Consider the following 14325-nt stretch of genomic DNA (forward strand, 5'->3'; position numbering starts at 1 on the left):
TGGAATATAAAGTCATATAAAGCCATGTATAACGTCGGAAAACCACCGCAATCAACGTAAAGCACCCTGGGGAGACTCACGAGTTCTCTGATGCGTATCATGATGAAAACCGCGTAAGAAACATTACAAACGCGAAGCGCCAATTTTCTCTTTGCAAAAGCGGTGCCAGGGACATGATAGTAGTAGTAGCATGCGTGATTCAATGTGCTTGCAATCTTTGAGGCCCAAATTGAGGGAATAATCCTGTTTACTGACCTGGCTATAACCGGTTAACCGACGGTCGTCGGTGAAGGAGTCTGTACTAGGAGTTACTTAAGCTAATTGGGGATTGCCAAATTTTTATCATTGACCTTTCTGGGTCTTTCTGTCCCACTCTCCCGGGACCACATTACTTCTCCAGGCTGCTCCGATGTGTAGGGAGAAGTCCTGGCTATGGGATGACATGGTTCATAGTCACAGGGTTGCTGAGCGCTTACCTCCCAATAACGCACAAGATCGGTGACACGCTCGCCGGCATTGGGTGTCAGTGGCTCACGTTCATAGCGCTCTAACTCCCTTCTAGCATCCTTGCAATCTTCCTCGACTGCTTTTGTCTCTTGTTGATCAAGCTCTTCGGCAGTTGGTTGATGTCCTTCGTTCATATTTGATGAAGTTGGCGAAGGTGATGGCGAACTGGAAGAAGACGTGATTGAGGAAAAGGATGTTGAACGTCGGATATCAACATTGATGCACGATCCCCGACTCCCACGAAGTGGGAGAAGGGTTTTGTCAGACGCAAACATGCTCATTTTTCTGTCAATGGACGTGTCGCGGGAATTGATTACGTACATAACTGAGACATTGGCTTGCAGGCGAGAATCTGATTAGACAAATTTGGTTGCTCATTTACGAAAATTTTTGATTGAAGTGTAACGAACCAGGTTGTAACGAACTGCCTCATTTTCGAAGCGAATTGAAGTCAGTTCAAACTGAGTTCAGTTCACCAGCAACACTACATCACGGAGAACACGCGCTGCGTATATCCAATTGAATACATTCCAAACGCCAAGATCCCATGCACGGTGGACAGACAACCGAGCAACATCATCATGTTGACGTGTGACGCGTTCGGTGTCCTTCCACCTGTAAGTAAACTTACCCCAGAGCAAGCAAGCTACCATTTCCTTGCTGGTTACACCTCGTAAGTGTATTTTTTTACTTCCGTCGGCGCTACTCGTCGAGTCAATTCCGAAGGAAAACGCCTGGCACGGAGGACGGTGTCCTTGAACCTATCCCAACATTCTCGACCTGCTACAGCGCACCTTTCATTGTGTTACACGTGGGTTTTCATCCTTTCCTGGGAACTTCTAAGCTAAGCCTTACTGTGTCAGCTTGGACGCTATGCAGAAATGCTGGCCGAGCGCATGTTTAAGCACAACATGCCCTGTTGGTTAATCGACACGGGCTGGACAGGCGGTAAGTTGGGCTCGGGCAAGCGCTGCCCACTTAAATTCACCCGGCGCATCGTCGATGCCGTACACTCCGGGGAGCTCCTCAATAGTGAATATGAGACCTTTGGCGGCTTCGGGCTCCAGATTCCTACCGCGGTAGAGGGTGTTCCGCGCGAAGTGCTCAACCCGCATCTACTAGCCTGGGCAGATTTGAAGGAGGCTTTTGAATGTGAGGTTCGCAAGCTTGCGGGCATGTTCCAAAGGCGTTCAAGTTGTACGAAAGCGATGTGCAAGAAAGCGTGAGGTTGGCAGGTCCACGGGTGGACTAGAAGAAAGAGACTTGGAGTCGCCCATAATTTACTCATATAATACTGGTATAGAGTGTCATCTGAACTGTATTGGAATTCATGAATCCGAACATGTGTTTAGTATCGGCTCGAGAGTTATGTGACCAAACACTCAGAAGTCTCTCAATCGCCTGCTGTCTGAACCAACCACCATCTACATTCAAGGCTGCGGACGTTTGGGAAATTATGCTAGACTACTCTTATGAGATACCCCAATACACGATTGAGAAGGTCTCGGACCACGGAAGTACGAGGTTCTCCAGTGCGAGATAGCTCCCAAATCAACTTTTGGAGCGCTTCTTGAGCACTCTCAGAACGTTCCGACCCATCGCGAGGTAAGCAAGTGAAGGTAATGGATGGGGCTAACAATGAGTCCTTGCCAGTGTCATTTGACCCCTCCCACCATCCTTTCGCATCTTCATCACTGTCGCAGCCGCAGACCACAACAACTAAGCCGACCTTGGATTTCGCATAGACCTTGCGAAACTTCTGCACCTCCGTTCTCTGCGTATTGACAGACTCGTTCTTGTCCACGTAAAAAATTAACAAGCAAGGTTCGAAACCAACACCTCCTTTGGACCGTTTTGCGGGTGGATAGGGTGCAGTTACGCGCTGGAACATGTAGTAATGCCCGCGCATGACTACCGTGGATCTGACCCATGCGCCATTAATGACACCCGCGATGTTGCAAACATTCAGGGGGGCTGGGACGGCAGAGTCGCAGACGATTACGCTTCGTGGGTGGTCCCTTTCATGGTCATCGCATGCCCATTCAACGTCGCGGAAACCTTTCTCATTGGGCAAGCGACACTTGTCGATAAGTTCGCGGAGGGCATGGTATGACTGTTCGCTACGTTCCTTGAGGTCGACGCTATCACTTTCATCGATGGTTATTGTGGTGACGCATGCGTGGCCAGCGAAGGTCATATTGAGGTTTGAGATGGATTGCTCGTTCTTCCTCCACCATTCTTCCATGTCCGGATTTTGGTTTTCCAAACGTGTAACAACGATGACGATCGGAACTTTCCCCTTGACTTTGGAATACAACGACATGTAGTTCCGGCGGAGCGCCATGCTCTCTCTCGTGCCCTGCACGCAGTATATGAGGAGGTGAATGCCATCATGCTCCACAAGGGTTTGAAGGAGCTTCTTCAAAACTTTTTGAGCCTCCTTATTGGGGACCGTTCCCTCGGAGCCCTCATCAAGACCTGCAATGAAGTCAGTGAGGCCCACCAAGAATGATTAACTGCGCTTACCGGCTGTATCGAAAAGCTTTATCTTCAAGGTCTTGTTCTGAAATGCAACGTCATGCTCGTACACATTTGTTTTGGTGGTACATCCCAAGGCGTCAGAGGACGTTGCCGCCGATTGCTTCCTGGTGATCAAATTGACCAAGGAGCTTTTACCAGCTCCTGTTTCTCCAAAAATGACAATATTGCATGTTTCTGTGCGATGCAAAACTTCTCTGGCTCGAATATCGTCGATACAATCGGGACTCTGGTCAGCACTCAAGTCAACAGTATGCGGACGAAGAGCCAAACACCACTTACAGTACATGGTCGGCTCTGAGTAGATGAAGACATGATCACAAAGACTCAACTTGAAAATGAGAGGCAGTCTCGACTTGCAAACGTGTTTTGTTTTTTGAGAGTCCTTAGTCTGATGCCTTCAGGTAAATGTTCCCAGCACACCGGTGTTCGAGGGGCCATATTTGAATAACGATCACGACTCATGTATTCAGCATGTTGTTCCATGCCGTTCTATAGATGCGAGAAAGCTAGCATCGAACGGCATATTAGTATGCAACCTGTTGCAGCATGGCAGCATGTTGGTTATGCATTGGCAGTTCGTACATGCGCCTTGGAGCTGGAGCTGGTTAAGGCTTGTCGAGTTGGCAAGACTGGCATACAGGTGAATTTAAAACGATCGCAGACCTGGAGGTTTGAACCGGACTCACAGTGCTAAGTGCTTGAGCTTGCTGACACTGCTACAGCGAAGATTATGTCCAAGTGAGTTCAACATTTTGCCAGTAGTATTACTTTCCCACGTGCCAGGGGAACGGGCGGTGCACGTGCGTATCAACGCGCTGTAGATGATGCAGATGATCGATATGATCGTTAGTGATACTGTAAACTAGTATGAGTATGCTGCATGTGCGCAATAAGCGCTCGCGAAATGAAACGAATGAGGAGTAGTAGCACGAGACGCATCAAAATATCAGACACTACTACCCACAGTGAAGTAAGCAAAATTGGGTTATCGAAGAGGCCCATGTTAAATAGCTGTTACATACTACGCCTTGCTTTATCATATTGACCAATCGTTTTACAACGTTTGGAGACATGCCACAGCGCTTCGTGAGATGAGGGACAATATCGGATGAGATAAGTTCAATGGGAGGTCAAGCTATGTCTTGCTTGATCATGTTAGCCAACTCTTTTGCGGCCTCTGTAGATATGCCACAACGCTTCGTAAGACGGGGGACAATATCCTTCCTTCTCACATGCGAACCCCCTATAAGCGACCCCTTCAGCTTGCGCATAAAAGACACGAACAGGTTGTGCCCTCCCATCCATGCCTGCTTCTGCCCGTCGGCAGTATAATTCTTAACAAGGTTGCGGATCGTGACGCGCGATTCTTCATAAAGGTCTTTGTGTCTGCCGTCCAATCTATTGGCGGCGGTGATGCACGCATGTCCCGCGACCTTTATCTGATACTTGTCGAGGGTGCCCTCGTTTCTCTCCCACCAATTCTCCATCCTCTGCTCTCTCTCTAGGTTTGTGATGACGAGAACGATGGGAACCTTCTTACAGCAGAGGAATTCGTGAAAGAGCCGATAATTACTTTGAAGCGTGGCAGTGACTTTACTGGCGCAAACGCAGAATAGAAGCAGATCGATGCCGCCTTCTTCTTCCAATTTCCTGAGGAGCTGATAGGCGTTTTCGACAGACTCGAGGTACTCTTTGATTCCCAGTTGCGGCTCCTCGAGCCCAATAGTATCGAAAACCGTATACAAGCCACCGTCGAAGTCGATAGAATACTCTTTCCACTGCATTGTACAACGTTGCGTGTCAGGAGATGTGTGAGCTACCTCCTTTCCCGCCATGAGGTTGACGAGTGAGCTTTTTCCTGCTCCCGTCTGCCCAAAAACCACAATAACTTTACGCCTGTTCTTGCTTATCAATACAGTATAAACAGTATCCGACCACGTACCTGTTAGTGGTATTGAACACCTCAAAATCGTCGATGGTATCTTTACGCTGTAGGGTGAGGCGTTGCTTGTCAGCGTACGTGGTTGCTATTTCCTTGACGTTGGTAGGTGAGCCATTGCTAGCCACCGACTCCCCAGTGAGTACGATGCTGCTTCTATTAATGAAGGTTGGCAAAATGCGGCACGAGGAGCAACTGAAAACGGAGTACCTTGTAGCCATTTTAGGAGGTACCCGCCAGATAGTGTTTTGTTGCCTTTCGCCAGCATCCAACAGTGGACGTCGATGCCCTTTCCTGCGACACTGCTCGATAAGTTGACAGACGGCGAGGTATGATTGGTTATGGCGCTGCTCGAGCCTAATTGCTACATTATCGTCGATAGTCACCGTGGTGACACATGCGTGGCCAGCAAAGGTCATCCCGAAGTCTGAGATCAGTCGTTCGTTGTCCTTCCACCAGTCTTCCATTTCTGGTTCATGGTCTTCCAAACAAGTAACGACAAGGACAATTGGAACCCTCTCCTTCACTTGAGAGCGGATGAAGTTGTAGTTGCGGTAGAGCGCCTTCCTAGCTCTCACACCTCGCACGCAGTACATGAGGAGATGAACGTTATCTTGAAGACTTTGAATGAGTTTCTTCAAAACTTGTTGAGCTTCTTTATCGGGGACTGTTCCTTCAGAGCCCTCATCGAGACCTGCAATCCAGTTCAGTAATAACCAACAAAGAATGGCGAACTGCACTGACCAACTGTATCAAAAAGCGTTACCTTCAAGGTCTCGTTCTGAATTAGAATGTCGTACGTATTTGTTTCAGCTGTACATCCCATAGCGTCGCAGGACGTCAGCGCTCTTTGCGTCCCGGTGATCAAATTGATCAAGGAGCTTTTACCAGCGCCCGTTTCTCCAAAAATGACAACATTGCAGGTTTCTTTTGCGTCCTGCGAAGCCTCACTCTGGTTTGGGATGTGAAAATAACTTCGCGTCAAATTTATGCTGAGGAAGCACCAGAATCATCGCTTACAGTACATCGTTCTCCACCAACAGACGACATTGTAAAGATGGCTCAACTTCAGACAAGATAAGAAATAGGGAAGGGCAGGTCTTGACTTGTGCGTTTGGTGTTTTTGAGGTAGTGTCTCCCGATTAGTTGAACGCATCTGTCAGTACGTCGGACTTGGACGTCCGGGAGCCAAATCAAGGGAAATTGACTACGACGCAAGGATACTGCATGTTCCATACGCTGTTGGAACGACGTTGGATGGCGTAAGAACCATGCTGCGTATGCGTTGGGCTAGTTGTACATGCTCCAAGTAGCTGAAGTTGACCCCAGGTACAGTGGCTGTGTAGTCCTGGATAGAACTAGGGTGTAATTAGCAATGCGGCAGGGGGTCAACCGATCATGTATCATGAGGTAGTTGATTAAGACCGCGCAAGACGCATCCCAAATGCGAAGCGCCAATCTCTTTGGAAAAGTGGTGCCCATGATAGTAGCAGCATGCACAATGTAATGTGTTTGCAATCCCTGAGGCTGGGGACCCGAATCTGGGCGAATAATTTCCCGAAGCAATGTTGTTACTAGCTAACCTGGTTATAACCGGTTAACCGGTGAAGAAGTAAGTTCAATAGATCTGCGATTCTGTAGTAGGGTTAATGTACTAGGAGTTATTTGAGCTAATTGGGGGTTGCCACACCTTTATCATTGATGTCTCTGAGCCATTCTCCCGGGACTGTCTTGTCACCTCTCCAAGCTGCTCCGATGGGTAGGGAGAAGTCATAGCTATGAGATCATGTTCATCAGTGCACTGTCGGGCACCCTGTTAATATTGTGTCAATGTGACGGCTAAGGTTCTCGTAGATACTGATCAGCAGGCCATCACACACGAGATACTGCATGCTCAGAACTCCCACAATTTTGATGCAACAAGGTGAGTTTTCATCGATAGGATGTGTTCATAAATGAAATGTATAACGGACTTGGACAGCATGCGATAATGGCAAACCCCCATCTGTTCGGTTGTCAATATGTCCCTGGCAATGTTGATACCATCAATGAAACATTTAAGGGTGGAAAAAAGCGGCAGGCTGACAAGACCCAAGAGCAACGGCCCTACACCGTCCTGATTTTCGGCTGTTAGAGAGCTGCAGTTGAGGCAAGATAGTGACGACGATCATGAGGAATATATGTTAGGATTGGAAGAAGTTTATGATGTCGAGGATGAATCGATGACATCTCAGTTCAAAAGGCAGCACTGAGCAGGCTGCGACAAATTCGTCGCTTCTTCGGTCAGAAGAAGATGATATGCATCCGCGACATGTTCAATTAGTCTTGAGCTTGAGGTCGGATAGGACGAGTTCTGGTTCCAAGGTGTGAAAAACATGCAAAGCGAGGCTTTATTCTACGAGCCAGTGTCACGCCTGACCGAGGACGAAGAGAGTACTACTACATCGAGTATGGAATCGAGCTCGATCGTTATTGACGACTCACAAGCTAGCACCTTGACGTAATTCATTGTTATTTAACTTTGTTGTGTTGCAGTTACATAATTACATAGACACCGATTTAATTTTATTCAGTTTTATAACTCGGGTTATTAGTTGACACTGCCCCAAGTGTCCCTCTACCGATCTTCTGTCCGATGTTGGGATATAGACGAGTCAGACCTAGGCAAGTACCTTGGCCCTCGAAAACGGTATGACTTCATGCAGGGACCAAAAGAAATAGCTCTATACGCAGCTTTGACGTAGTTGCAGCTCTGTCTTGTCTGTTATCAACACGCATTATGAACGTGAGATTCGATTTTCAAGAACTATTAGTATAACTTATTCTCTTTCAACAGTTGGTTACTAATCAAATCCTCGAGTCCAACATGAGTTTGCCTCGTTGTTCGAGAATCTGACGGGTGCCGTTTTCAATACCACGAGTTGGCGTCTGAAGGATGGGCGCAAGAAACGCGATCTCCTGCAAGTCTGCCTCTGTCTTTATAAGAGCTGCCGCATCATCCAGTATCGGTAAAACGCTTCAATTGAGCACTATCAGGAGCATCCCACTTAAATGGCTTCAGAGTACGTAGTCTTCGGATGTTTCTTCGTATTGTAATTGTCTCATATTGATATGTAGGACTAAGCCGCATGGCACGACTTCGTTCAATAACACTGGACCACCAGATCATCTTTCTTCTGTCAGGCATGTAGTCTCCGGATGAAGTTCCGTAATTTTCTCAATATTAACAAGCGAAGGCAGGCCTAAAAATATTGTACTCTTTGGGGAGACGGGAGCAGGCAAAAGCTCACTCGTCAACCTCATGGCAGGAAAGGAGGTAGCACACACATCTCCTGACATGCAACGCTGTACGTTGCAGTGGAAAGAGTATACTATCGACTTCGAGGGTGCCTCGTATATGGTTTTCGATACCATCGGGCTCGAGGAACCGCAACTGGGGATCAAAGAATACCTCGAGTCTGTCGAAAACGCCTATAAGCTCGTCAGGGAATTGGATGATAAAGGCGGGATCGATTTGCTTCTCTTCTGCGTTCGCGCCGGCCGAGTCACTGCTACGCTTCAAAGCAATTACCGGCTTTTTCACGAATTCCTCTGCGAGAAGAAGGTTCCAATTGTTCTTGCGATCACGAATCTCGAAAGAGAGCAGAGGATGGAGGAATGGTGGGAGAGAAACGAGTCCACCTTCGACAAGTATCAGATAAAGGTCGCGGGCCATGCATGCATCACCGCCGCCAATAGATTGGACGGCAGACACAAAGTTCTTTATGAACAATCGCGCACCACGATCCGTAACCTTGTTAAGGAATTCACTGCTGACGGGCAGAAGCAGGCTTGGACAGGAGGGCACAACCTGTTTGTGTCGTTGATGCGCAGGCTGAAGGAGTTACTTAGTGGGGGTTCGCATCTGACAAGGAAGGATCTTGTCCCTCATCTCACGAAGCGTTGTGGTATATCTCCAGACGTTGCAAAACAGTTGGCTAATATGATCAAGCAAAATGTAGCTTGAACTCCCATTGAACTTATGTCTCATCCGATTATAGACTGTCGTTGTCGGGCCTTACCCTTACGGATCGGTACATAGCACATATTTGCAAACAATTATTTTTCGAATTTCAGTCAAATCGCATTATGTAAATGCGCAAGTCGAGGGGTCTCCCGGCACAGGTAAGCCCGGGCAAACGTACATTCATGTACTAACATGAGATATCTGTTGCCAGTCATGCATACAATGTTGCACTGAGTGCTTGTGTCGCTGGACTCTGTGGACAACCGGCAGGCACATTCGACCTACAAAAGAGGTTGAATACTCGTGATTTTTAACACAGGTAAGCAACATCCACAATACTGTGATTCAGACCTAGTATGATCATTCCGGAGGTCCTCTGCCGTCAGCAGGTTGCTGTCAAAATGTATGTGGCACCTCCGTGCAAAGAGCTGGAGGTACCTGCTTGCCCTAAACCTCATCTACGAGTGCCTATCGCCAGTGCAAGTTGATTCACAACCATGACACTACCGCATTATTGGATTTACATTTTACTATGGATATAAGTTTATTCCACCAATCACGTTGCTCCATCACCAACGCCGTAAGCATCAAACTTCTTTCTGACAAGCGAAAACTATGGGTTTTTGTTATGTAGTGGGAACAGCACAACTTCATGCAGTGATCAGCCCTATACGCAGTTTTGACGTAGTTGCTGCCGCGTTGCCCGTGATCAATGCACACTATGAACGTGAGATTCGGGTTTCAAGAACTATAACTTATTATCTCTTTCGCCAGGTGGTTCATACTAATCAAATCCTCGAGCCCAACACGAGTTTGCCTCGAGTTGTTTAAAAATATGGTGTTTTCAATACCACGGGTTGGCGTCTGAATGATGGGCGCAAGAAACGTGGTCTCCTGCAAGTCTGCGTCTATCTTTATAAGAGCTGCCGCATCATTCAGTGTCGGTAAAACGCTTCAATTGAGCACTATCAGGAGCATCCCTCTTCAATGGCTTCAGAGTTCGTAGTCTTCAGATACTTTTCGTACTGTAGTTTCTCATATTGATATTTAGGACTAAGCCGTATGGCATGACTTCGAGTTCCCATTCGGGTACCACCGTACCACCAGCTCCTGACAGGCACGTAGTCTCTAGATGCATTTGTTCGATATTAACAAGCGAGGACAGGAATAAGACTATTGTACTTTTTGGGGAGACGGGGGCAGGCAAAAGCTCCCTCGTGAACCTCATGGCGGGAGAGGAAGTAGCACGCACATCTCCTGACATGGAACGCTGTACGTTGCAGTGGAGAGACTATGCTATCGGCTTCGACGGTGGCTCGTATACGGTTTTCGATACCAGGGGGCTCGAAGAACCTCAGCTGGGAACTAAAGAGTATCTCGAATCTGTCGACAATGCCTATAGGCTCATCAAGGAACTGGATGGACGAGGCGGCATTGATCTGCTTCTATTCTGCGTCCGCGCCAGCAAAGTCACTGCTACGCTTCAAAGCAATTATCGGCTTTTTCACGAATTCCTCTGCGAGAAAAAGGTTCCAATTGTTCTTGCAATCACGCACCTCGAAAAAGAGCAGAGGATGGAGGACTGGTGGGAGGGGCACCGTAGCGCTTTCGAAAAATATCATATCCGGGTCGCTGGTCATGCGTGCCTCACCACCGCCAATGGATTGGAAGGCAGGCACAAAGAACTTTATGAAGAATCGCGCGTCACGATTCGCAGCCTTGTCAAGAATTTTACGGCCGACGGGCAGAAGCAGGCATGGATGGGAGGGGACAACCTGTTTGTGTCGTTGATGCGCAAGCTGAAGGGGTTGCTTATACGGAGTTCGATTGTGGGAAGGAAGGATCTTGTCCCTCGTCTCACGGAGCGTTGTGGCATATCTCCAGACGTTGCAGAACAGGTGGCTAATATGATCAAGCAAAACTAGCTTGACCTCCCAAAGAACTTATACCTTATCCGATTATAACTGTCGTTGCAGTTATCAACTTGTATGTCCATGCGCTGGTATGGCGCAACCTGGGAACTGGATGTCTCATGTGTGAACTTTAGAAAGATATCCGAGCATGAATCGGTTTCCTTCGTGTTTGCCACAAAATTGTTACAACATCGTGGCCGGCGGAACCCCCGAATACGTAACACTTTCCCTCTTTAGTGGATGTAAGTCATACTTCGGAGCGTAAACCAAACATGTTTCATTCCAAACGATGACATCAATGATATTGCCTCGTCCCATCCATCATCCTCGCTATTGTAATCAACCACCTCAACCTAATCTAGCTAGAATAGCCTGTGGTATTGACGTTCCTTGTTCGACCCGATCTAACTCAAAAACATTTCCCTCCAGCATTGCTCCGGATCCGGCACTTTAACTTCTTCAGTCTTCTTCAACTCGTTGGGAGCCGCAAATTCGGCAGTAACGTCGTCATGCGAGATACTCTCTGAACCAGGTCATCCGCATCACGTGGATAGGTTGAGAGCGGAGGTGTCCATGCGAAGGATGCTTCAAAATCCTGTACAATCTTGACGGCAATGCCAACCTCTTCACGAGTGTGCAAGTGAACATGTCGGCGGCAGGTGGACTTCCCAGCTTCCGCGGCTTTTATGGCGCTGTGTGGTGTCGAAGGTTTGCATGAATCTTTGATAACCCAATTTTTGCTTACTTTATGCATTTCATTTCTGTAACACATCAATTGGCAAAAACTCACCTTCCTGCATCAAAATTGTGGGAGTTCTGACACTGCAATATTCCGTGTGCGATGGCCTGCTGATCAGTACCTGCGATAGCCTTGGCCGTCTGTCATATTAACACAATATTTACAGGATGCCCGCTAGTGCACTTCATCGACCTTCGTAGTCCCTTAGCCAGGACTTATTCCCTCATATTTGGGCCTCGGGCCTCAGGGATGGCCAGACATTAAATCACGCACGCTGCGACTATCACGTCACTGCGACCGCTTTTTCAAAGAGAAAATTGGCGCTTCGCGTTTGTAATACGTCTTATGTTGGTCTGTAGCTTTATCAATTACCTCATGATACATCATCGGTCGACCCCCTTCTGCATTGCTAATTAATGTCATACCCTTATCAAGGACTACACAGCCATTGCACCTGGGCGACAGTTAACGTTCACTCCAGCTACTTAGAGCATGTACATCCAACATCGTTTTAACAGCGTATGGAACATGCAGTACCCTTGCGTCGTAGTTCATTTTCCCTGATTTGGCACCTGAACGTACGTCCGAGTCTGACGTACTTACTACTGACGATGATTCAACTAATCGGGAGATACTAGTACCTCAAAAACACCAAACGCAAAGTCAAGACCTGCCCTTCGCTTTTTCCTGTCTTGTCTAGAGTTGATCCATCTCTGCAATGTCGTCTGTTGGTGGAAAACTATGTACTGTAAGTGATAATTTTGATACTTCCTCAGCATAGATTTGATGCGAAATCATATTCGTATTCAAAAACAGAATGAGGCTTCGAATCACAAAGAGGAAACCTGCAATGTTGTCATTTTTGGAGAGACGGGCGCTGGTAAAAGCTCCTTGATCAATTTGGTCGCTGGGACGCGAACGGTGTCCTGCACCGCTGTGGGATATACGACTGAAACAAATGTATACGACATTTCAATTCCGAGTCAGAACGAGACCTTGAAGGTAAAACTTTTCGATACAGTCGGTCAGTGCAGCTCGCCGCTCTCTGGTGTGTGTTGCTGAACCGGATTACAGGTCTCGGCAAGGGTTTTGAAGGAGAAGTCTCTGATAAGGACGCTCGAAGAGCTCTGAAAACGCTCCTTCGAGATCTTATGAAGCAAACTGACATCCATCTCCTCATGTACTGTGTACGGGGTGCGAGAATGACGAAGGCGCTCTATCGCAACTACAATTTAATCCGCTCAGAAGTGAAGGAGAGAGTTCCAATCGTTCTTGTTGTCACGAATTTAGAAGACAAGGAACCAGAAATGGAAGAATGGTGGAGGGATAACGTGCGATCCATCTCAGACTTGGGGATGGCCTTTGCTGGCCACGCATGTGTCACCACAGCTACTATCGACAAATATGCAGGGGATGAGCTCGAGCGGCGCCACAAACAGTCGTACCACGCCGTCTGTCAACTTATCGAGAAGTGTCGCTCAAAAGGGGGTCAACGTCATCCGTTGGATGCCAGCGAAAGGCAACACACTATTCGACAGGTATCTCCTAAAATGGCCGCGAGGTACTCGATTTCCGGTTACTCCTCGCGCCACAATTTGCTAACTTTGATTAGCAAGAACAGGCAAAAAACTATCGTACTCTTTGGGGAAACGGGAGCAGGAAAAAGCTCACTCGTCAACCTCATGGCGGGAGAGGAGGTAGCACGTACATCTCCTGACACGCAACGTTGTGCAATGCAGTGGAAAGAGTATACCATCGACTTCGATGGTGACCCGTATACGGTTTTCGAAACCATCGGGCTCGACGAATCGCAGCTGGAAATCAAAGCGTACCTCGAATCTGTCGAAAATGCCTATAAGCTCGTCAGGGAATTGGATAGGCGAGGCGGCATCGATCTCCTTCTATTCTGCGTTCGCGCCGGCAAAATCACTACTACGCTTCAAGGCAATTACTGGCTCTTTCACGAATTCCTCTGCAAGAAGGAGGTTCCCATTGTTCTCGCCGTCACAAACCTTGAAAGAGAACAAAGGATGGAGGACTGGTGGCAGAGAAATGAGGGCACCTTCAACAAGTATCAGATAAAGGTCGCCGGTCATGCGTGCATCACCGCTGCCAATAGATCGGACGACAGACACAAAGGCCTTTATAAAGAATCGCGCATCACGATCCGCAACCTCGTCAAGACTTTCACTGCTGACAGGCAGAAGCAGGCATGGATGAGAGGGCACAGCCTGCTCGTGTCGTTGATGCGCAAGCTGAAGGAGTTACTTACAGGGGGTTCGAGTGTGAGAAGTTGTCAGGAGAAATGAAGGTGTAGGGGCCGTAAGATGTGCATTCAGAAAGATCGCCAGGGTTACGTAGATGAAATGCCGCTAGACGGTTATTACCACAAATCATAATCATTATACAGAAGTCAAACCTCATGTTTGATCCCGTGAACTTTCGATGCGATGATCAATATGGGAAGGGGGAATGTCACCTTACACGTTCACCATCAAGCAAGGCCAATCATCATCTCTACGTTGTCCATGGTTAGGTCACCCCTGCTGGTAAGAAGGCCGAGGATAGCCTTGCCTCTTTGGTGCGTACGTATCAAGGGCGGGAGCGCACTTCGGAATCACAATCGAAGAGGGCAGGGGCTTTAGAAATTTCCCGCTGGAGACAGATATTAGCCAGAAAT

At 47.8% G+C, this 14325-nt stretch overlaps 7 protein-coding genes across 7 annotated transcripts; 4 read left to right on the forward strand and 3 right to left on the reverse strand.

Annotated features, from left to right (window-relative positions):
- The first annotated feature begins 920 nt into the window (after nucleotides 1-920).
- Nucleotides 921-1823, forward strand: F5891DRAFT_613940 (phosphoenolpyruvate carboxykinase-domain-containing protein). The gene is made up of 3 exons (XM_041372466.1): nucleotides 921-1180; nucleotides 1234-1318; nucleotides 1371-1823. Exons 1-3 carry the CDS (start codon nucleotides 1089-1091, stop codon nucleotides 1731-1733), a joined length of 540 nt encoding a protein of 179 aa, XP_041221620.1. The 5' UTR covers nucleotides 921-1088; the 3' UTR covers nucleotides 1734-1823.
- Nucleotides 1824-2094: 271 nt separating this feature from the next.
- F5891DRAFT_613949 (P-loop containing nucleoside triphosphate hydrolase protein) lies at nucleotides 2095-3481 on the reverse strand. The gene is made up of 4 exons (XM_041372467.1): nucleotides 3328-3481; nucleotides 3034-3274; nucleotides 2237-2985; nucleotides 2095-2184 (listed from the first exon to the last, which is right to left on the reverse strand). Exons 1-4 carry the CDS (start codon nucleotides 3358-3360, stop codon nucleotides 2140-2142), a joined length of 1068 nt encoding a protein of 355 aa, XP_041221621.1. The 5' UTR covers nucleotides 3361-3481; the 3' UTR covers nucleotides 2095-2139.
- Nucleotides 3482-4135: 654 nt separating this feature from the next.
- On the reverse strand, nucleotides 4136-6157 carry F5891DRAFT_613974 (P-loop containing nucleoside triphosphate hydrolase protein). Its single transcript, XM_041372468.1, has 5 exons — nucleotides 6008-6157; nucleotides 5732-5939; nucleotides 5198-5681; nucleotides 4991-5143; nucleotides 4136-4944 (listed from the first exon to the last, which is right to left on the reverse strand). The coding sequence occupies exons 1-5, from the start codon at nucleotides 6035-6037 to the stop codon at nucleotides 4179-4181; spliced, it is 1641 nt and encodes a 546-aa protein (XP_041221622.1). The 5' UTR covers nucleotides 6038-6157; the 3' UTR covers nucleotides 4136-4178.
- Nucleotides 6158-8115: 1958 nt separating this feature from the next.
- Nucleotides 8116-8993, forward strand: F5891DRAFT_1055787 (P-loop containing nucleoside triphosphate hydrolase protein; the record flags this gene model as incomplete). The annotated part of the gene is made up of 2 exons (XM_041362677.1): nucleotides 8116-8165; nucleotides 8219-8993. The coding sequence occupies 2 exons, from the start codon at nucleotides 8116-8118 to the stop codon at nucleotides 8991-8993; spliced, it is 825 nt and encodes a 274-aa protein (XP_041221623.1).
- A 723-nt stretch (nucleotides 8994-9716) lies between these two features.
- Nucleotides 9717-11151, forward strand: F5891DRAFT_614062 (P-loop containing nucleoside triphosphate hydrolase protein). The gene is made up of 4 exons (XM_041372469.1): nucleotides 9717-9991; nucleotides 10045-10110; nucleotides 10159-10979; nucleotides 11041-11151. Exons 1-3 carry the CDS (start codon nucleotides 9981-9983, stop codon nucleotides 10916-10918), a joined length of 837 nt encoding a protein of 278 aa, XP_041221624.1. The 5' UTR covers nucleotides 9717-9980; the 3' UTR covers nucleotides 10919-10979; nucleotides 11041-11151.
- F5891DRAFT_1055793 (uncharacterized protein) lies at nucleotides 10963-12121 on the reverse strand. Its single transcript, XM_041362678.1, has 4 exons — nucleotides 12081-12121; nucleotides 11336-11996; nucleotides 11041-11283; nucleotides 10963-10979 (listed from the first exon to the last, which is right to left on the reverse strand). The coding sequence occupies exon 2, from the start codon at nucleotides 11676-11678 to the stop codon at nucleotides 11376-11378; it is 303 nt and encodes a 100-aa protein (XP_041221625.1). The 5' UTR covers nucleotides 11679-11996; nucleotides 12081-12121; the 3' UTR covers nucleotides 10963-10979; nucleotides 11041-11283; nucleotides 11336-11375.
- A 242-nt stretch (nucleotides 12122-12363) lies between these two features.
- On the forward strand, nucleotides 12364-13954 carry F5891DRAFT_1193487 (P-loop containing nucleoside triphosphate hydrolase protein; the record flags this gene model as incomplete). Its single annotated transcript, XM_041367753.1, has 4 exons — nucleotides 12364-12393; nucleotides 12462-12669; nucleotides 12720-13206; nucleotides 13258-13954. The coding sequence occupies 4 exons, from the start codon at nucleotides 12364-12366 to the stop codon at nucleotides 13952-13954; spliced, it is 1422 nt and encodes a 473-aa protein (XP_041221626.1).
- Between the last annotated feature and the right edge of the window lie 371 nt (nucleotides 13955-14325).

The sequence above is a fragment of the Suillus fuscotomentosus genome (assembly GCF_016647785.1).
Source record: "Suillus fuscotomentosus strain FC203 chromosome Unknown F5891scaffold_59, whole genome shotgun sequence".
Classification (NCBI taxonomy): Eukaryota; Fungi; Basidiomycota; class Agaricomycetes; order Boletales; family Suillaceae; genus Suillus; species Suillus fuscotomentosus.